The 20,178-nt window shown below is 43.0% G+C and overlaps 1 protein-coding gene across 1 annotated transcript in view; it reads left to right on the top strand.

Moving 5' to 3' along the window:
* The window catches only part of LOC149344258 (endothelin-converting enzyme 2-like), a 111,175-nt gene extending 92,034 nt beyond the window's left edge, over window positions 1-19,141 (top strand). The window contains exons 18-27 of the mRNA XM_089547191.1: window positions 273-350; window positions 1,180-1,292; window positions 2,947-3,005; window positions 3,451-3,502; window positions 5,845-5,909; window positions 9,316-9,419; window positions 11,632-11,688; window positions 13,799-13,906; window positions 14,876-14,934; window positions 19,039-19,141. Of these exons, the coding sequence (XP_089403317.1) occupies window positions 273-350; window positions 1,180-1,292; window positions 2,947-3,005; window positions 3,451-3,502; window positions 5,845-5,909; window positions 9,316-9,419; window positions 11,632-11,688; window positions 13,799-13,906; window positions 14,876-14,934; window positions 19,039-19,141 (798 nt within the window). The remainder of the gene's footprint in view (window positions 1-272; window positions 351-1,179; window positions 1,293-2,946; window positions 3,006-3,450; window positions 3,503-5,844; window positions 5,910-9,315; window positions 9,420-11,631; window positions 11,689-13,798; window positions 13,907-14,875; window positions 14,935-19,038) is intronic.
* Window positions 19,142-20,178: the final 1,037 nt, after the last annotated feature.

Below are 20,178 nucleotides of genomic sequence, written 5' to 3'. Positions count from 1 at the left end.
CACTGTAAAAGTTCAGTTCTGTCAGCGTCTAGCAACTGCCCCCTCCGCGTGATATTTCCGACCTATGGCGGCTATCACAGAATCTTTAACCTAGCCTTAGCTGAGTTCAGCCGATAATTTTTTTATATTCATTCCAACTCCAAATACAGCAAGCACTCAATAGTTCGAAATAATAAATTCGAAAATGGCGCAGACGATGCTAATAATATTAGCAAAAGAGCTTGGTTTTTAACTTGCCCGGTCACTCTTTGGCTTTCTTAAACATCCAACAGCTAGAAGACGTCCGGATCCTGTCCCTCTTTCCTGCTCGATACGCGACAAACTCCATGGTGACAGCTTTCGTCGGAAAGGTTTGCATCAGCATGAATGTTTCTGACATTCTTCAGTATTCTTCTAGGAAAAAAAAAACAAGGCAGTGTCAAGAAGCAGCACCCAAGCAGGCGGTTATTTATGCAATGTGGAATCCAGTAATGTTGCTAGCACCAAATAAATGTAATCGTACAACGAATATTCAGGTTTAAATTTATTCGTAGCCTACCGGTTCTTCAGACATTCTGTGTTTCCTTTCGTTTCTCGCAAGGAGTGATGGTCGTTCTGGCCTTCTAGTCTAATTAAGTGACCTTAAGCACCGTTTCCTTTTGCTTCAAATTCAACGGTTTTATATGAAATCCATGTTCAAGGAGCCCTTTGACACTGTAGCGAAACTCTGAAACAATTGGTCAGGACGCCAAAGTATCTTGTCTTCTGAGAAATACAGGCGCTTTTTCTTTGTATCCTTGCTTTGACATTGCTAGACCTTAATCATTAGCATAATTCCTGACTGTCAGTACCAAGTAAGCTTGTGTTCGATGAATTTGACGCAAAACAGCTGATAATGAGCAATACGGTGGTAGAGAAATTGAAGAGCACGCTTCCCAGTAGCTCATTTCAAGACGCGAAAGCGACTCATTAATATATCCATGGCATACCAAAGAAACTAAACTAAACTAAAACGAACGAAATTAGATTCACTTTCTTCAGAAGTAGTCATCGAGGTAGTTCATCATTGAGTAGTTCGCTGTTTCTTCCTTTTGTTCACAAAATTTTTGCACAAAATGTATGTCGCAAGACGTGATCGATCGGATAATTTTTTGGCGCTATTTTAGGAACTAAACAGGTTTCCATTTCTTTTCATTCAAGATACAAGCTGAAGTCCCAATGATCAGCCAGCCACTCGACTATTTTCTCAACATCAGCTCTTTCCTAGGATCCATGCGTACCGACCCAATGTGGCAGTTTCTGGTCGAAGGGAGGTAAGTATAGGAGTACTTGTGCCGCAGGCGGCAAAATACTGACCGTTGTTTTCCTTTGAATGAAAACAAAGATGGTTCTTTTGCACTGTAAACAGGTTTGGGGTGGCTTTCACGGTAAACTTTATACTCTAAAACCATTACAGCTGTAGATCCACTAGGGAATATGGTTAATTTAGTGTCAGTATACGAACGCTGTTTAGGCACCAACCACATACAAGCAGTGGAAGGTCCTTCTCTGGTTTGGTTTATGGTTTGGTTTATGGGGTTTAACGTCCCAAAGCGACTATGGCTATGAGAGACGCCGTTGTGGAGGGCTCCGGAAATTTCAACCGCCTGGGGTTCTTTTACGTGCACTGACATCGCACAGTACACGGGCCTCTAGAATGTCTCCTCTAAATTTTTAGATATGTTACACAACACTTGAATAGTTGTAAACTGGGAAGGGCACTCGCAAGGTTCAATTCCACGAGCCGTCAGCGAAAAAACTCGCCTTCCGTCTATGAGATCGCGACTGCATTTAACTCATGATTCTATCGCAATGCCGCTCATGCCTTCGCTACTCTGGAGTAGTGTGTGTGTGGGCACACTGAGGAATTTGGAATTGGGTGCTCTGATGAGTCGCCAGACAATGGACGCCTGTAATCTTCGCGCTTGTTCTCCGACAACACTTTCACGGTTTGAACATGAAAGGCTTTTTGCTGCGATTATCCAGCATCGCAGTAGAACATCCTTCATGAATAGCGATGAAGTTAGTGCCGACACTTAACAGACCCAGAGCCAAAACCGACGCCTAAAGTGAAGAAAAAAATTTCGTTATAAAAATAAAGCCGTATATCCCAAAACACCTTACAAGTGCTCTGAGCTCTATCCGCACCAGAACAGAGCGCCGTATAGCGAGCTCTGCCATCTCCATTTCCCATTTCTAATTTTTACTATTAATGTAAGGCACATAAAAACAGCTACAAACAGAGACCCGGTTGATATGGGCGCAATAACACGTCTTGAACTCAAATTCCTTTAGTAAGAAAGGAGTGCAACGTGGTATCACAAGCTGTCGGAGCGAACGTGCGGCTAGATTTGGTGTCATTGAGTTTGTCACAGATGTCCTTTCACTTCGTCATGAGATAGAAATAATCCGCTCAGCCACGAGTCTGTTGGATGCAGCAGCCCACTTCTGCGCCGCACCAACCACAAAGTTATTGCGACGTTCCCCATTATCTGATTTTATTCATGAAGCAAAATACTTTTTGCAGCTCATGTACAATAAGAAACCGCAGGTAACCTTATGTAATGAGCATTTTCACACAGTGCGATGTCAGTGCACGTCAAAGAACCCCAGGTGGTCGAAATTTCCGGAGCCCTCCACTATGGCGTCTCTCATAGCCCGAGTCGCTTTGAGAACTTAAACCCCATAAACCTACCAACCATTTTCGCACACTAATAATCCCACACTGACGTAAACCAGCATTAAGATCTTCAAGCTGTGGTTCATCACAGCTAGGATGTGACCTTGAAACGGCTAAACAATTATTTTAACCCATCAGACCACCTGTGCTTGTTAGTACCCACACTCCATTTCTTGCGTGCCTACTACTATCAGAAACCGCCGAGAGAAACTATCCATAACAGACTGCTTTCTCTCCTGTCGCTGTAGGAGGGGCGTATCGCTCTTCATCACTGACTGCTATTACTACCCGGAACGGAACGCCGTCGGTAAGTGCATGACTGCTTTCATCTTTTTTTACGTGTTGTACACACCACATAAAACGTGAATTAGAACATCACAAGGCTACAAGCGCTTCGCTATCGTGAGTGGATGACTCATACTTCGACTGACCCTCTAACTTTCTTGACGTTCTCGCCTTCAGGCAACTGTTCATGTCCTTACATACGCGCACGTTAAGAGAGCTAGTAGTATAAAAGCTATATTTTGAATTCTACTTTCTGGTTCCTGCGAAAGACTATCACTCTTTGCCTGTTTAGCAGGATTTTAAAATGTTTCACAACAGCATGCGTGTTTGCCTCTCGCAATGATGACTTAACCAAGACTGCTTCAATTTGTTCTAAATCACGGGCTGAATTTCGCAGAGTTGTCACTCTTGTACAGGGTAGACCGTCCTTTAAATGTCGCCGACCTGGTTTTGGTTTTCACTTGCAGTTCTTCCGCTGAGCCTCTTCAATATTTCTGTACCGACGACAGCGAAAGAAGGGTATGCATTTCATAAATTTGAAGTTCAATTATTGGACTTTATTTTTTACTCGTAACAAATAAAACACCTGCATAAGCCGAAATATAGGACAATAGAGAGAAGACATTAAGTGATATAATACCTAAAATGCGTTGTTTATGAAAAGATATATATTGGTGCGTGAATTATTGAACAAACACAGCCTTTTCATTCAAGCAAGGTTTCTTCTAAACTAACCAGCCGAGGCTTCAAACTGGGAACAGATTTCCGACTTTTGTGCGCGAAAGTATCAAACGCAGCTGAAGAGCCGATAAGCAGCCGAATTTGAGCAGCCGATAGGGGACACATTCAGGAACGGGATTCTGAAAAATTTCGCTGCTTATGTTATTTTCTCACAGCATGTACCGTTTAATTTTGTTGCGAAAGCAACACTACGCGAGTCGCCGAGCCATTTCGCGGAGCCGAGGAAAGCCCTTACTGCGCATGCGCGAGGAACAGTGACGTCACACGGCGCACAGCTGGCGTGCCGCCACTGTCGCTGCGCGGGTGACTCAGAGATGCCGCCGCCGCGCTCGCCAGTTGAGCATGCGCTAGCGGCGCACAGCTGGCACGCCAGCTGTGCGCAGTGGCGTCACTTGCTCCTCGCGCATGCGCAGTATGGTCGTGCAAGAGCACACGAAACGTCGAGACTGTGGGCAGTGTAGCTCACGCAACAATATATGGCTACGCGCCGATGTTGCTTTCGCAATCCTCCAGGTTTAGCTAGAGCCAGCGCCGCGCTGCTAGAGCTAAGCCGCAGCCAATTTTTTGGGCCTCACATTGCGTGGGACACTACATGAATAGCTGAAATGCCTAGGCAGGTTCATTGTCCGCACTCACGAGGTAATTGTAGTCGTACGCAGCCGATTCATAACAAAAGTGTGGTCTGAAAACCCTTGTGGGGTATAGAGCTCTATGTAGTGGTTTAGCCCAAATTTCTCGTTCAAATTTTGAAGGAGTGCAGAGCCTGTACACACCTGTGTAGGTGTGAGTGTACGACACAACTGTGTGAAGCCCAATGTTCCGAGATTATGAAAATTGCTTCGTAGGTACTGCCACGACTCAAACCCTAGTTTTGCAATATTTGAGAGCGTACATGCAATATCGAAGGTCGCTTTAGTTAGGCTCGGCTGTACTATGTTTGCGCTAGGTTTTCATTAAATGTAATTAATTCGAGTGGCTCAGTAAAGCAAACTGAATCAGTTATTGCGCAGTGACTCACAGTAGCAGTGACTCATAGAAGTAGAGTTAATAGTAATTAGACAGAAGGAATGAGGAAATTTTAAAAGGGACATTTTCCCCCCACGGCGCTGAATGGACAGCATTTAGACCCCTTGAAAATAATACATAGTGCATTTTAGCTAGTGATCATTAGCATTTTTGTGAGTTAGATTTTCACGTCTTACGAAAATGTTCCTGAGTGTGGCATGCTGAAAAGGAAGTTGAGAGTCTCCAGACAATGCTTAGCGATTGTAGTGCGCTCGTCTTCTAACTAAATGGGATTACCTGCCTTCGTAAAGAATAAAAGTTAGCTGAGATTGTGTGCGTAGGTTTTGACAGCTGCTTCGTTTTTACTGCATTCAATGACGGAAACACAAGTCAGACCATCGGTTCCTGCTAGAATTTAAATAACCTATCTGGCAAAAGTCGTCGCTCTATGACGGTAGATTGAAGCAAACAAGAGCGGCCCCATTGCGGTTCCTACAGGGATATGCCGCATGGCCCCAATAAAGGTGAACAGATATGAGCGCCTTCTGTAAAGGTGATGATGGCGATGAATTTATATGGCGCCAGGGCATCTGTGGCCACAGAGCGCCATGGCATAAGGTGTTTTCGACTACTTGAGGTGGGGCCAAGGACCGATTTTCCAAGCATTTCCCCCAAGATAAGCCAAGCACGAGAACAGGGAAAAGCTTGTACCCATCCTTTTCCCGGTAGGTACGCGGCGGCACTGGCGATCTAACCCCGCACTTCCCGCATGCATGGCGGCGTTCTGTAAAGGTGAAGTTTTCGCGAGCGGGTAGTCTCAACGCGCATAAAACGCATAATATGTGGTCTTCAGACAGTATTGTTCTCCTGAATAAATACAAACAGCTATGTTGTCTTTATTGCTCATTTATGGACAGCAGTTGGCGATTTCAGTGGCTCGTTGGGTTGGTAATGCACAATTAATGCTTGTGCTACCGCTCTACAGTGGTGCTTACATTTTGCGGTGCAGTAATGGGAAGGAAATGGTAGTGTTTTGCAATGAACTACCTTGTGCAAACCTTTATGAATCCATCGGGAAGTTAACAGACACTGTTTGTCAATTTCTCTTTCCGCAGGATGTTTCACATGCCAAGAATAGGACCCCGGTTGGCGAATTGCCTATTCCGGGCTACTTTTGGAAGTAAGCTGCTATATGACCCTCGCATCTGAGCATTGCAGCTGCACATGCTATATCTGCAGCTAAGAGTGTTGACATTTCTTCTGGCTAGCTCAGCGTACCTCACGCTTAATTCGGGATTCATATCTATAAATGTAGCGCGATCGAGATGACGTGTGCGTTTTTCCGAACCACGTGGTAGCTCTGAACCACTTTTTCCCGTCGACAGTATTTCTCTTCTTCAGTATTGTCGAACTCCGCGTTTTCCATCACACCCGATTGAATTAGTTTATTAATGTTCACTTGTCTTCACGTCACGGTGGCTGCAAGCAGTGGCAGCAACAGAAAAAAATGCATCCGAAAGAGTATATATCTTTCTGACGCGCATTACTAGCTTTGGTATTAAGCTTGCCTATTTGGCTTCTCAAGAAACATACAGTGCGCAGTGGGGTATACGACACAAAAAATAACAGCAGCACAAGAGCTGCGATCTTGTCTGTCCTCGCTGCGCTTTGCATTAAAGCCTTCGCAGGTGTTTAGAAACTGCACTACACATCTTCCCAAGTTTAGCAACGGCTCAGACTACTGTGTGGTAGCAGCTACTAGTCGTTCGTGGGGTTAACAATGTAGCATTTGAGCAGCCTGCGCTGTATTCAGGTCTTCGTGACATGAAAATAAGGTATCTTCTATATCCCACCGAAGCACAAAGTTTACCGTTTTCTTTCACCGCCTATATAGCGAGGAAGGGTTCCTGTCGCCGGCTAATGCGCACGTAGCGCAGGCATTAGAAATCAAACCTATTGCCTGCTCAACGTGCGCGTGGCAATAGGAGCGGCACTGCGTTCTCCTTACTAAACTGTCAGTGTTATGTGGTCCGTCTGGGCCAGTAAGCATCCCTCTGCAGCCCAGCCGTCAAGTTGATATCTGGATGTTGGTATTAGCTTGATTGCAAAGGGGAAACAAATGCCTTTGCCTCAGTGCAAGCTGGTTATTGAGGCGATGTAAGCAATCGGTGTGGTATCGGACCCTCTAGACAAGACGCCGCGGGCTCTTTACTCATGAGTGAGGTTGAAAGTTGAAAGTTTATTAAGGAATCCATACAAAGTTACAAGTGAATACAGCGAGAGGTACCATGGTACAACACCGCGGGTGGGACCTCCCATGAAAATAAATTTCAATAAGCAACAAAATAGAAAATACACAACACATTAATTAGCGACGCAGAGAATATATAGATATACAGTATACATAATGTATTATGAGTTACCGAAATATTTGAATACAAACAATATAATGCAGGAGAATGTACAATGAAACACTCATGTACGCGATGATACATAAGATCAATAACAAAAAAAAATCACACATTAGGAAGGAAAAGCTTTAATTTGGCCTTGAACAAAGAAAGCGTATTAGTTTGATGTCTAAGTTCAAAGAATTCCGAAATGATATGGATGAAAAATAAAGGCATTGTTTCCCATAGTTTTTTCTGACCTTAGGTAGTAAAAACTTGTTACGCAGCGCAAAACGTGTGATGTTGCTTATGGTCGTGCCGAGAGAAAATACGCTTAGCGGGAGCTGATGATGAAGAATCTTGAAGAAAAGGATACGAATGTTGTAGAACGAAAGGGCTGAAATAGGTAGAATGTTTAAATCTATGAACAAAATGCGTGAGGGTGACTTTCGAGGGGTATAAGGTATGACGCGTAAGCCATACAGAATGGCTCCAGGCGTCCTAAGTTAGCAGCGAAATGTCGTCATCTGCGGCGTACGGGAACTCGGTGCGGTACTTCAAGATAATTTCTGGGGACGTTCGTGTGGTGGAAGTTAGGCTTTTCCTCAGCCGATTTTTACGCTCTTCCTAACTGGATGTCTAGCGATCAATATGTGTGCGGCTGTTTTGACTAGACTGCGATTTCTCAGTTAAGCCACAGCTTGGACAGCCAGATCGTTTCTTGTGACTGCGCGTGCCAGTTCCAAGTGTTTGGTCATCACTGTATGTGGCGCACTTTTCGGGAGTGCCGGAGCGGCAGCACCTTCATCACTCTTCACTGCCCGCTAACTTCATTCCCACACTAACTACATTCCCTGCTATTTAGGGAACCGAGGGGATATCATCAAGTAGTGCGGCCAGAACATCTTTAGTTCGTCACAGAAAAAATACACATTCAATTTCGCGCACGGAAATGCAGGGACAGATAAGTGCAAATTATTTGACATTGGGCCCTTTGGAATATAGCGGAGAAATGTTTTATCATACGGCGATGCATCCTCTCTCTTGCGCTTGTCCCCTAAAGTTCTCCTATTATGCAGCGGATCGAGAACACTCTTCACAAGTTCATTTTGTTTTTAACACATGCTTGTCAGAGAGTGTCCATGCAAAACTGCCTGCTTTTTGCTTTTGGTATGATTAGCAATAGTTCTACGAATTGCAGACAATGCCGGCTTTCTTTGCGATCCTTTTAACTGGGAGGCAGCTGTGAAAAAATGTAAGATACTGTTATGAACATGCTAATGGCAGTTGCCTAACCTTCCGATGCATGGCAAAATCGGGTTAAGGCTGCCGTAGAAAACCAATGGAGTGCGTTTTTGACAATAGTTGTGAGGCAGCTGTGGAATACTGTAAGATACTGTTGTTAACATACTCATACCCATGATGTGATATTGCGATTCGTGCAAAAGTCCGCTTATAAAGTTTGCCCACCGCTTTCATTGAGTTGCTAAGGCGTCCATAGAATAGAAACCAGTCCGTTTTTAACAATAAGTAAGACTGCAAGCGCCCTCAGGAGCTATATGCGGATATATTGTTCGATACGACGCGGCTTTTTGGTCTGCAAAAAAGATGGGTTCATAAAGAACTTCCGGTTCGAAAAATTATGTTTGCCCTCAATTTCTGTGTACGTGAACGGCGAAGCTCACAAGAATCGGAACTTGCGCCACTGTTTCGACAAGGCTTCGCACTTGCCACCGCTGAGTGGTGCCGCTGATAGCGTTAGTCGGGCGCGTCGTAAGAAAACTGCCGCATTAGCTGGAGAATGGTATTTAGGATCGCGGATGAACGGTGGTTGCTAAGACGGTGCCATTTAGTGCTGTGGTGCCGAAGGCCGCGCAAAATATAGCACTATTGAAGAAATAAGACAAAACTATTGTTTACCGTCGACACGGTTAAAAGCGGGCCGCCTGGGAATAGCGTGCAAAGCTAGAAAGATGTACAAGATTGCCACGCTACTTCGCTGTGCGATGTAAATTTATCTGGCAAGATTGGCAATCTGAGAAGCGTGCGAACGAACACTTTTACGCTGTCTGTCCAGTTCTGTCTACGTCCCAATCCCGTGCGCTGTTTCTTAACCCATCATCAACCAACTAGCCCGCACCTGAGCTGTTTTAAGAAAGGCATCCAGTTAAGTAATGTCTTATTGTTTCTTTTCAGTGAATATTTTCAATGACGTCAACTTTTTTTGGACTGATGTGACTTTGAAACATCTTGAAACGACTTCCAAGTGCTTGGAAACACATTACAGCAAACAAAACAAGGTAAAGGCTGGGAATCCTGGCCTGTTTATTACTTTGCAGGTGCTGTTAAAAACCAGTCTCTATTCTGAATCATCTACTTGCAAGATCGGAATGTAACTGCAGATGCGATGACGTGCCTGTGCAATTTCACTCGCTTCTAAGGCTTGAGCGCTTTCGCTTGTCGAAACAAAGATACTCATGCAGAAAGAGTTTAGCTTGAGCTAGTTGGTGCTGAGCCATAGCTAAAAGAACACCACGATGAAAGAAAACAAGGTCGATAACACGCAATAGACAGCACGGGTGCCGTTATCGTTGTACAGCTACCTCTTAAGAGATGTTTCTCCTTCTGCTCTAGAGCATGGCTGTGTGTAATATAAAGAGGTTGTTTTTGTAGAAGCGCACAAGCAAACGTTTTACATAGGGACCGTGTCGTTCGGCGCCGGGATACTATAATGACTCCTGAAGAATTTATGCAGTTTTGGAAATTCCAGCCCTTCGTCATTGGCTAATATGGCGCCACGTTCTAAAACTTGCATAGAATCGGTTCACCACCCCAGGATACTATCTTGGATTGTCCTGGCATTGTGATACCGGCACTGGAAGTCTTTGGTCGCTAGCCAATGGCATTCTGTCGTTATATCAAGGGAAAGGGGCTTTGTGGGAAGTTTAGACCAAGCGCAACAGGAGACACCTGTTCACAGAAATGCAGTATGGTGAAAGAGCAATTATATTCTAGCTTTAGGAATTTAACTGCAGCGTTTCCATACGTGCAGCAAAAAAAATAAAATATACCACGTAAAAATGAATTCACTCCCTTCATAACTGAGATACAGCAGCTTTTTCCTAGTTTGCTTAAAGCGGAACAGCGTAGACACAGGGCAGAGGAACGTACAACCCAGGCGCTGACACACAAATGAAGTTTTTTAGAATGGTACACTCACATTAAGTAGTCTCGAGGCAAGCTTTCAGCTGAGTCAACGTCAAGGGTGGTGCAAAGGGCCGCAAAAATCGATAAAATCTTAAAAGATATAAACGTTTAAACATAGAACGATGCGTATGGGAAGAGTGACAGGAGAAAATGAAAACAACAAGGTGCAGGTGGAGGATGGATAATGGGCATGCTGTTGGGTAAAAAAGGAACGTAGCTAGCACTATATGTAAAAGGGTTAAAAAGTTAAATGATATGTGAGAGATAGGATCACTTTTTCATATCGGCAGTCTCTTTCGATAGTAGGTTGATGGACGGACTGCTGACACACGTGTCATCACAATTTTGAATTACAGAGCCTGGAAGCACGCCTCACGTATAGCTTTTTCGGCGCCCAACAAATTCGCAGGGCTCTGTAAAAGAGTAAATTAATAAGATCAGCCGAAAAGCGCGTGCATGAGTAGCCACAAGGCACCATATCTGAAGCCCTGTGTGGCATCGGATTTATATGAGATACCGCTATCGTAGGGTGTGTCCTACATTGGACAAATAGGAAGGTGCTTCAACGAGCATCTGGTGGAACAATCGAAGTCACTCAAGACCGGCACAGGCTGCAATCTACCCATTCACTGTAGAGAATGCTCTTGCGTGCCAGCCCCCGAAAAGACAAAAAATTTGAAAAGTTATGACGGAAATCGCACACGTGAGATTCATGAAGCTTAGGTAATTAAACATCGTGGTGACACGTGTGTCAGCCGTCCGTCCATAAACCTACTATCCAAAAGAGACTGCCTATCTGAAAAACTGATTCATCCTCTCGTAGAACTCTCTTTACTTTTTAACCCTATGACATAAAGTGAAATCCACGTTTATCTTTTTACCCAACCGCATGCCCATTATCCATCCTTCAACCTCATCTTAGTGTTTCAATTTTCTTATGTCTCTCTTTCCAGAGGCATCATTCCTTGTAAAAACTTTGATAGATTTTAAGATTTTATCGTTTGCATCCGGCCCTTTACGCCTCCCCTGACGTTGACTCAGCTAGCAGTTTGCCTCGAGACAACTGAATGTGTGTGCACCATTTGAATAAACTTAACTAGTAAGTCACCGCATTTGTTGTACGTTCCTCTGTCCTATGTTTGCGCTGTTCCCATTTAAGCAATGTTTAACCAACTAGCAACTTCTTACGCCGCGTACGCAAATGAAAGGCTCAAGAAATTTTCATCGTTTCTTTCAAAAATCGGCAGGATAAAGTTTAGCCCCACCATGTATTACTTGCAACTATATGAGTATTACTCCCTGCAGGTCATGTCTATGGAATCTAGGGCTGAAGAAAGTTCGGCCCTTGTCATCGCCTTTGAGGTAATTGACACATCTACTTCAGAGGTTAAAAATGTAGTAAAAACATTCATGTCAACACGCTGAAAAAACTTTTGGTGGAGCAGAATAATATAATGCATTTCGATATCATAGTTCTTATCCAGTGTTCCTTGTAATGGAGACATGACACCTACGGAAGAAAACTTTTTATTTATTTATGGCATACTGCCGATCATAGTAAAGACCCAAGCATGAGGACAATAAGCAAAATGGACCACTAAAAGTAGCATGCAGCACCATTCCGCGCTGTCAGTCATTTTCAGAAAGAATGAGTAGTCGGCAGGAAGGAAAATTAAAGCTATCTGTTTGATCAGAGTACGAGTCAAGTGAAGCTAATGGTTTGATTCTGTTTACGAGATGTAGCGTCGAAAAACGACTCAGGCTATGAAGGAGACCCTAGCGAAGGGTTCCAAAAACTTTCGTAAACTTGGGTTTTTTAACGTGCACTAACATCACGCAGTACCCTCTCGCATACCGCCTCTATTGAAATGCGGCCGTGGCGGCTGCGATCGAACCCGCGTGCTTCGCTTCAGTGGCCGAGCACCATAACAACTGAGCAACCGCAGTGTCTCTGAACCGAAATGGTGGTGACGAGTGGGGCGTGTAATCAAAAGTTCTATAAAAGGCGCAGGATCAAGCGCCAGGCTATTACTTATGGTGAAGGAAAGGAATTCTTAACGAATAGTTTTCTTTTGTCTCATCGGGTTTAACAGTGTTGCACATCATTTGGTTGCTCTGGAATAAGATGGTAACAATTTGCAGAAAGTAAAGCTTGCTCCTTTTATTTGGATTCTCTCAAGTTTTTCAGTCTTGGCTTAAATATATATAACTCAAACTACACATGCACACTCGAATTTAGGCCTGATAAGTGATTTATAGTTGAGTAGTTTAACGCCAGAGAGGTCTTTCGAAAGTTTATTCGGTAAAAATCATACCTTGCGATAGGTGTACGCAGAGACATTTTCGGCTTATGAATTCCAGGACACATTGTTAACATTACATCTAGGTATTTAAAACCGGAGGCTTCACAAATTGGTGCTTGTCGAAGGTAATATCTCTGATCGCTTTTATTTTTACGTTTGGCTCGAGGGAAGTTTGCTTTTCAGTCGTTTAGAACCATGCCCTGTTCCTGGCACTGTTCAAGGATGTTAGAGAGAAATCGATTTCAGTTTGGTGATTAGAACATCTATTATCGCCATAAAAAACGCAACCATCTGCACACAAACGAATCTCTATGCTAGGGTTAACTGTGTAAACGGTGTCATTAATATAAAGCAAAATAAAGGCCCAATTAGACTCTATTGAGCTACCTCAGAAATCACTGACACCATCCTATCCTTCTCCCTGTATTAAACATACTGGTTACGGCAATTAATTTTTCTGAAATGCAGAAAAATAATATTTCTGAACGGCCAATCTTTTTAACTTTGGGAATTGATATATCATGACTGATTTCGCTGAAAGCTTTGCTAAAATTTATGAATAAATAAACTTGGGCATCACTTCCAAGGGTGAACGCAAGCGAGTGAATGACAGTACGGAATGGGTTACTGCCGAATACCCTTTACGACAAGCTCCATGACAATTGAACTGAATGCAGACCTATCTTAAAAATTTAGTTAATCAATTAGAAATAATGTGCTTAGTTCATTTATACTGCAATGAAATTAGGGGAATTAATCGATAGGTAGTTGCTAGTAAACGATCGCCATTCTTGGTACAGGGATAATTCAGGTGGTAGCTGAACAGTCACCTTTCTTGCATAAAGAGCTGATTCTGGCCGACTTTTAGTCGTGTGGCAATTTTCCAGTTCTCAAAGATGCTTGAACCATTACACACAAAATATTTGCTATTCATTCGGCATATCATAGAACAGAAATGTTCGGAATGTTTTTGAGGCCACAATTTTTTTTTATGTTTCAGTTCATTACTAGAGAAAATACCCTTGATACGCCAAGGAACCTGCCATGAATAAACACTCATTACTTGATGTACCAGTGAAGTTGATGCTGAACGCTTTGCAGAGAGTACTCATCGTCATGATGTCATGCGTTTCTGCAACACTTGCTGAATTCTTGCATCTTCTACGCAGGCTTTTAAGGACAAGCTGTTCACAAAGCAATACATGAACAGCGACTATGGCCTCTATGGTCTGCCTGACGTGACATCAGACCAGCTTTTCTTCGTATATTACGCTCTCGTAAGTGCAAGTTGTAGAGCGCGGTTAGGCCATCTTCTTCGAGCAATGTAAATAGGTTTGTGTTTGTGAATGTCAAGGAACTGCTAAAAAGGAAACGTACCCCGTTATAAAGGAAGGAATCCGTGAGGGGTCCTATAGAAGAAACCGTCTCTTGTAAACCATACGAGCTTTAATAAAAAGTTCCTACAATGATTACCTTTTTTTCCTACAATGTTCGCGCACAAAAGATATCTCTGTTCGATGGTCCTACTTTCCCGGCGTCCAGTTACCAGATCTCTACCGTTACTCTTCTCTTTTCTCACTGTTTCAAATAAGCCGAGTAAGTTTAGGCGAACGAACACACATGCGCGTGCTTCAAATTGCGAGTACTGTCAAGGGAGCAGCCCATAAATGAATCCCGCTCCTGGTCTAGCCTGAAGCCTCTGGAAAACTAACCACGTAGCGACGTATGCGCAGATGACAAAATGGGCGACATGTAGTGCGCTGAATAAAGCAACTGGCTGGTTGATTCATGCAAAATATCACCGAATTTAATTTGCTGCAAGCTTTTCTGAGGGAGGGGAAAAGCTATCACTGTGGATTTGTCGTACATCAATGAAAAAATTGAATTTCTTAAATTAGTGTGTGGTATCTCCTGTTTGTATTGTGCAAAAGTGTAGGTGTTGCGAAGTTGGGCAGCAGGTGACTAGCTATGTTGTCGTTTGTCTTGGGGCATGCAACCACGCACGAATTTAATGCCAATGATGCCATATTTTCTTTTGGGAGTTTACCTACTCTCCCTTGAGACTGTCGTAAATGAACAGTGCCGTCCTGAGTTCCTTCTAGCATAGTTAATGCGCAATGATACGAAGGATAAACTTTAGTTTATCCTTTTCTTCCCTCAGCTTTCTCGCTTCTAATCATATACATGTGCTTTTTTCTTGAAGACCTTTCTTCGGTTTCATTACAGAAGGGCTGTTCTCGTTTCAGGACTATTGTGCAAGGCCAGATAATTCTACCAAAGGAAGCAAGGCAGCCTTACAGGACAAGTAATTACTTAATTACCATTTATTTTAGTAAAGTGTTTGGTTGCTCCTACTCTAAAGTCACAGTCATTTGAGTCATACTGCGTAACTAGGAAGTTCTTGGTTATGTAGTTTTGTTTTTGCTGAAATGTTCTGCCAAAGGGAGCAATAGCTTTAGAGGCATAAATAATGGGTAAATAGCGTATATTATATGTTATTCGTAATCATTTATGACGTCTAAGAGAATAACCTTCAAAACACAAATGCTGACTAAATGACATAATTAGCAGAGAAGGAAAGGAAAATGAGGAGCTCATTACGATAAACACATGAAGGCTAAAAATCAGTGAAACCGAGAAAAATATAGGCGAGTGTTTCCCCTGCTTTCATTTTGTGCAGCTAATCAATAGGCATGTCTAAAGATATTTGGCCTGGAATAGAGCTAAGAAAAAATAACTGGATGTCACCGGTGGGAAACGAAGTCACGGCCTTCACATCTAGCGTGCAATGCTCTACCAAATGAGCTTCAACGGCGGCTGTCCAAACATAGACTGTCGAGGGCATTTATGTCGCATGTAATATAACCTTGAGAGTGTACACCTACGTCGCCGCCAACCACAGCAGCGGACATAGAAACGTCCTGTAAAACCGTAAGCGCCACATGAAACGTTATCGAAGAGACAGAGGTGACTCTGCGAGGACCCTCTTACGCTACCTGTGGCGTCAAGACTGCTAGAACCGAGGCGCTCATTAACAATTAGCAGAAGAGGACAGAGAATTGGCGGGCTTGTTACGACTATGTCACAGCGCAAAAGACGACGAGACGAGTACAAAGACACGGCCCTGAACTTATAACCCATATACCCTGTGGTCATTCATCCTGATGGTATAGTTAAAATAATTGACAACCTTAAGATATCCTCCAGTGCTGGTGTAGATTACATTAATACAAAGTTCCTGAAAAGTACGAAAATGTATCCATCGCTCGCCTTAACTAAAATATTTCAGCAATCATTGGAGAAAGGTGAACTACCGGCTGATTGGAAGATTTGTAAGGTGGTCCCAGTGCATAAATCTGGTAATAAACACTCGCCTCTTAACAACCGGCCCATATCTATTACCAGCGTTCCATGTAAAATCTTAGAGCACATACTCTTTTCACATGTTGTCGCTTTCCTTGAATCAAACTCGTTTTTTCATCCTTCTCAGCACGGCTTTAGGAAGTCATATTCATGCGAAACACAGCTGCTCTTATTCACACACAAACTTCATGCTATTTTAGACCGTCACTCGATCGCCGATTGCATCTTCCTAGATTTCGCGAAGGCATTTGATAAGGTTTCCCATCATCTTTTGTTACTAAAACTGCGCATGGTAGGTTTAGACACTAACATTTTAAAATGGCTCGAAGTTTTCCTTACTAATCGAAAGCAGTTTGTTGCCGTCAATAATGTTAATTCCGCCGTTCACCCTGTCTTTCCGAGGTTCCCCAAGGCACCGTCTTGGGTCCCCTGCTTTTTATTATATTCATCGACTTACCCAGCAATCTTTCTTCTTCTGTACATCTTTTTGCCGATGACTGCGTCCTCTTTCGGGAAATAACAAATGATAACGACAAGCACATGATTCAATCTGACCTTAGCACTATCTCAACATGGTGCAAAACTTGGAATATGACTTTGAATGCTGAAAAGTGCAAACTTATGCGCATTTCTCGTGTTAATAGCGATCTTCCCGTATATACTCTTAATGGTGTGCTACTTGATTCAGTTACAAAATATAAGTACCTCGGAATTCATATTACGTCTAACCTTACCTGGCATGCGTACATTGAGGACATCACTAACAAAGCTAATCGCATGCTGGGATATCTGAGACGTAAATTTCACGCAGCGCCAACTAACATAATTCTTCTACTCTATACCACACTCGTACGTTCACAACTAGAATATGCGTAATCAGTCTGGGACCCTGGTGTTAAGAGTTTGATGGACCAAATGGAAATGGTACAACACAAATCAGCGCGCTTGATTCTCTCTGACTTCCGGCGTACGTCAAGCGTAACGGCTATGAAGGCTACATTGGGCCTAACTGCACTTGCATCACGACGCAAAATTGCACGCTTGTGTCTTTTTCACAAAATATTTCATCATGAGTCCATTCGCTGCGAGTTACTTCTTCCCCCTTCATATATTTCACGCCGCACAGATCACATACATAAAGTAGGCATTTCTCCATGCAAAACTAAAACATTCTCGGATTATTTCATTACTCACACGTCATATGACTGGAACCACCTTCCTTCTTCAGTCGCCACAATTCCTGACCCTGTATTGTTTCGGACTGCTGTTACCGCTTCTGTTGAATAATATATTGTGTTTATCACTTATTCTAACTTCTCTGTTTTGACAATTTATTGTTCTCGGCTGTTGTTTGTATTTTTTGCAGTGTTATGTATTACCCACTCCCCTCTGTAATGCTTTTACCTGAGGGTAAAATAAATAAATAAATAAATAACATGTAATTAATAATAAACAAAAATAGTCACAGTATTAATAGATACTGACAGCAATAATTATAGTGGTAGTAGTTAATGGAAGTAAGAGCGACAGAAATACTGATCGTAATAGTGACAGTAATAGCTATTGGCAGTAATAGTTAATGAGAGTAATAATGTTGACAGTAGTAGCGAGATAGTAGTAGTTAGCAGCAGTAATAGTAACAGTCGGTGACACTAATAATAGTGACAGTAATAATAGTGACGTAATAGGGGCAATAAGAGTTAGTGATAGGGACGTTATGAACCAGTCACGCCATTGGTATAGTAACGTGATAGCAACTAGTTTAAACAAGATGTCGACTAGTCGGTGACGCCGCAAAAAAACAAAAAGAAAAAGCACCTTTTTACAAGTAGTTGCGTCGCTCCCTGTCAGTTGGCTTGTGGGCCGGCACGTGCGGTATTCTGAATGCTTTCAAGTTTTCGCACGTAAGGAGAATTAAGTGCACCCCTTGAATTTTTTTATGCGGTGGAGAATGCTGCGGCACCAAGATTTGAAACACAGTCCTTTTCCACGCAAGGTGGTTCAATCATCGCTATGCCATCGCTGCTTCTGTGCACTGCGCTCGAAGATTTACAATAAGGGAGTAGGTACTCATTGACATCCACACAAGCACAGCCATACGGCTATAAAGGATGGCTGTACAGCTTTTAGCCGTACGGGTGCACTTGCATGAGTGCTAATGAGTAATTGCTCCCTTATTACAAATCTACTTCATCTTACGAGATTCTCCCTAGCTTTGCACAGACCGTTCCCACTTCGCGTTGTCGATCATTTTGGTCTCGCCCTACCATATACTGTGGTTCCTCCCGGATAACTTAGTTTGCTGAGCGAGTGAATGGGACAGGCGGTGGTCCCAAGTGGGACAGGCGGTGGTCCCAAGTGGGACAGGCGGTGGACCATGGCAAATTTTCTTCAACTGCGAAGTTTATTTGAGGAATGTACAGCTTTTCTTTGTAAACGTATAACTGCAGTTGGTTAAGATGCTAAAACGCCAATGAAGCCTTATTACTAATCTTCTACTTTCGAGGGTTCTTTTGCTGTATGTAACCTATCCTTCAGAGCGCTGACCAGCGCCACCCTCAGCTATACCAGCGGACTTAAGAACGTCGTGTAATACCTCAAGCTCTACGTAGAATGAGGTCGCGCAGTTAGGGAGGCACCCGTGAGAGGACCGGGAAATGACTGAGCAGTCACTGAAAGCATGAAATGTGTGGGGGAGTGTTTCTATTTTGATTTTATTTCTTTTGTTAATACCATGTAATTAACAATTACATGGTCACTATTTTTACCTGAAAGAGATCTGAATAAACAGCTGGCCTTCTTAATTTAATTTTGATATAGTGTTTGCTAATTTTAAAGCATCAAGATATTGAAGGCAGCGTTTCGCATCTTTAAACAGGAGCTTAAAAAATTATCGTTCCCGCCCGTATCCTTCATATGTTTCCCAGTTTTGCTTCTCCGCATTTTGCACACAATATTGTTAGTTGTGCCAACAACTTACCACAATATGTTTATAGCTTTGAGAGGAAATTAATTGACCTTACTTTTGTGTTCTTTTTCCTTCCAGAGTCAACGTCCCACTGAAGAACTCGTACGAGTTTGCAACCGCTTTCAATTGCGCTGCTAACACTAAGATGAATCCTCCTAAAAAGTGCAGCTTTTGGGATTGATAGAACTCAGGACCCAATACGATTACGGCAGCTCCTATGCGAAGTTCGAGCAAGGAACAAATATTTCAGTTTAAAATCTACTCTCAAGAGCAATTAAATAAAAAGGCGTGTCTTATCATCGTTGCAAAACAACTGATGCCATCGTGCTTTTTCATGAAGTGTCTGAAGTGGTGTCTTCAAAATACATATTTTTTTAAGACAGAATTTTTTTTACCAAATTTGCTTTTTTAAACCTTTATGCATGCAAAAATGAACCAAAATTTAACAGATTATTTCATCCGTGAAAGGTTTCTTTCAATTAGGAGAATGAAGCTAAATCTGCTTAAAATCTACTCTCTCGCTGTGGTGGGGCGTTGGAAAAGTTATATTCGCATAGGCAGGCTTTTCACCGGCTAGCGTCCCTTTTATTTGCCCTTCAGAAGCAGCACAGTCTACAGCTCTCGGTACTGCCATGGGTTCTTTTTTGCGGGATACACATTGTACATGACAAAGTGGCAGTTCACGCTATAAAAGTAGTCATATTTCACGAAGCTCACCAGATGTTTGTTCACACAAATTTAGCTAACACTTCAGTGCACTATCAACGCAAACATCGTTTTTGGCTGGGCGCCGACTCAATGCGGCTCTTGTGACAGCGACCTGACTGAGATTACAATCCCGACTGCTCATGATGACGCAACACACTTTTCGCATAGCGTTCTGAGGAGAGAAGACTACCAGCACTATAAACGGGAATTGAAAGTTAGCCAGCCTCTCCCGCTGGGGTCTGCCTTTTGGGGAGCCGCATTTAGCTGGGTGCCGCCGTTACGAACGCCTATTGGTGCTTGACTGGAATGATATAATTCAGTGTGCGACAACTATTGGTATGATAAAAGCATTTAATGTCTGCTCAGCGTGTGACATTCATGCTCCACAGGAAAAACCCTGGAATGTTGTCCCATCAATAAATGGCACAGAAGGCGGCAAAATTTCTGGTACAGTTCTTGAAGTTTACAACACTAAGGACCGTTTATTGTGTGCCTCCATGCACCGCCATC

This window comes from Amblyomma mixtum, chromosome 5 (assembly GCF_055824585.1).
Source record: "Amblyomma mixtum isolate Tamu chromosome 5, ASM5582458v1, whole genome shotgun sequence".
In the NCBI taxonomy this organism is placed as follows: Eukaryota; Metazoa; Arthropoda; class Arachnida; order Ixodida; family Ixodidae; genus Amblyomma; species Amblyomma mixtum.
This window is presented reverse-complemented; position numbering and strand designations above follow the sequence as displayed.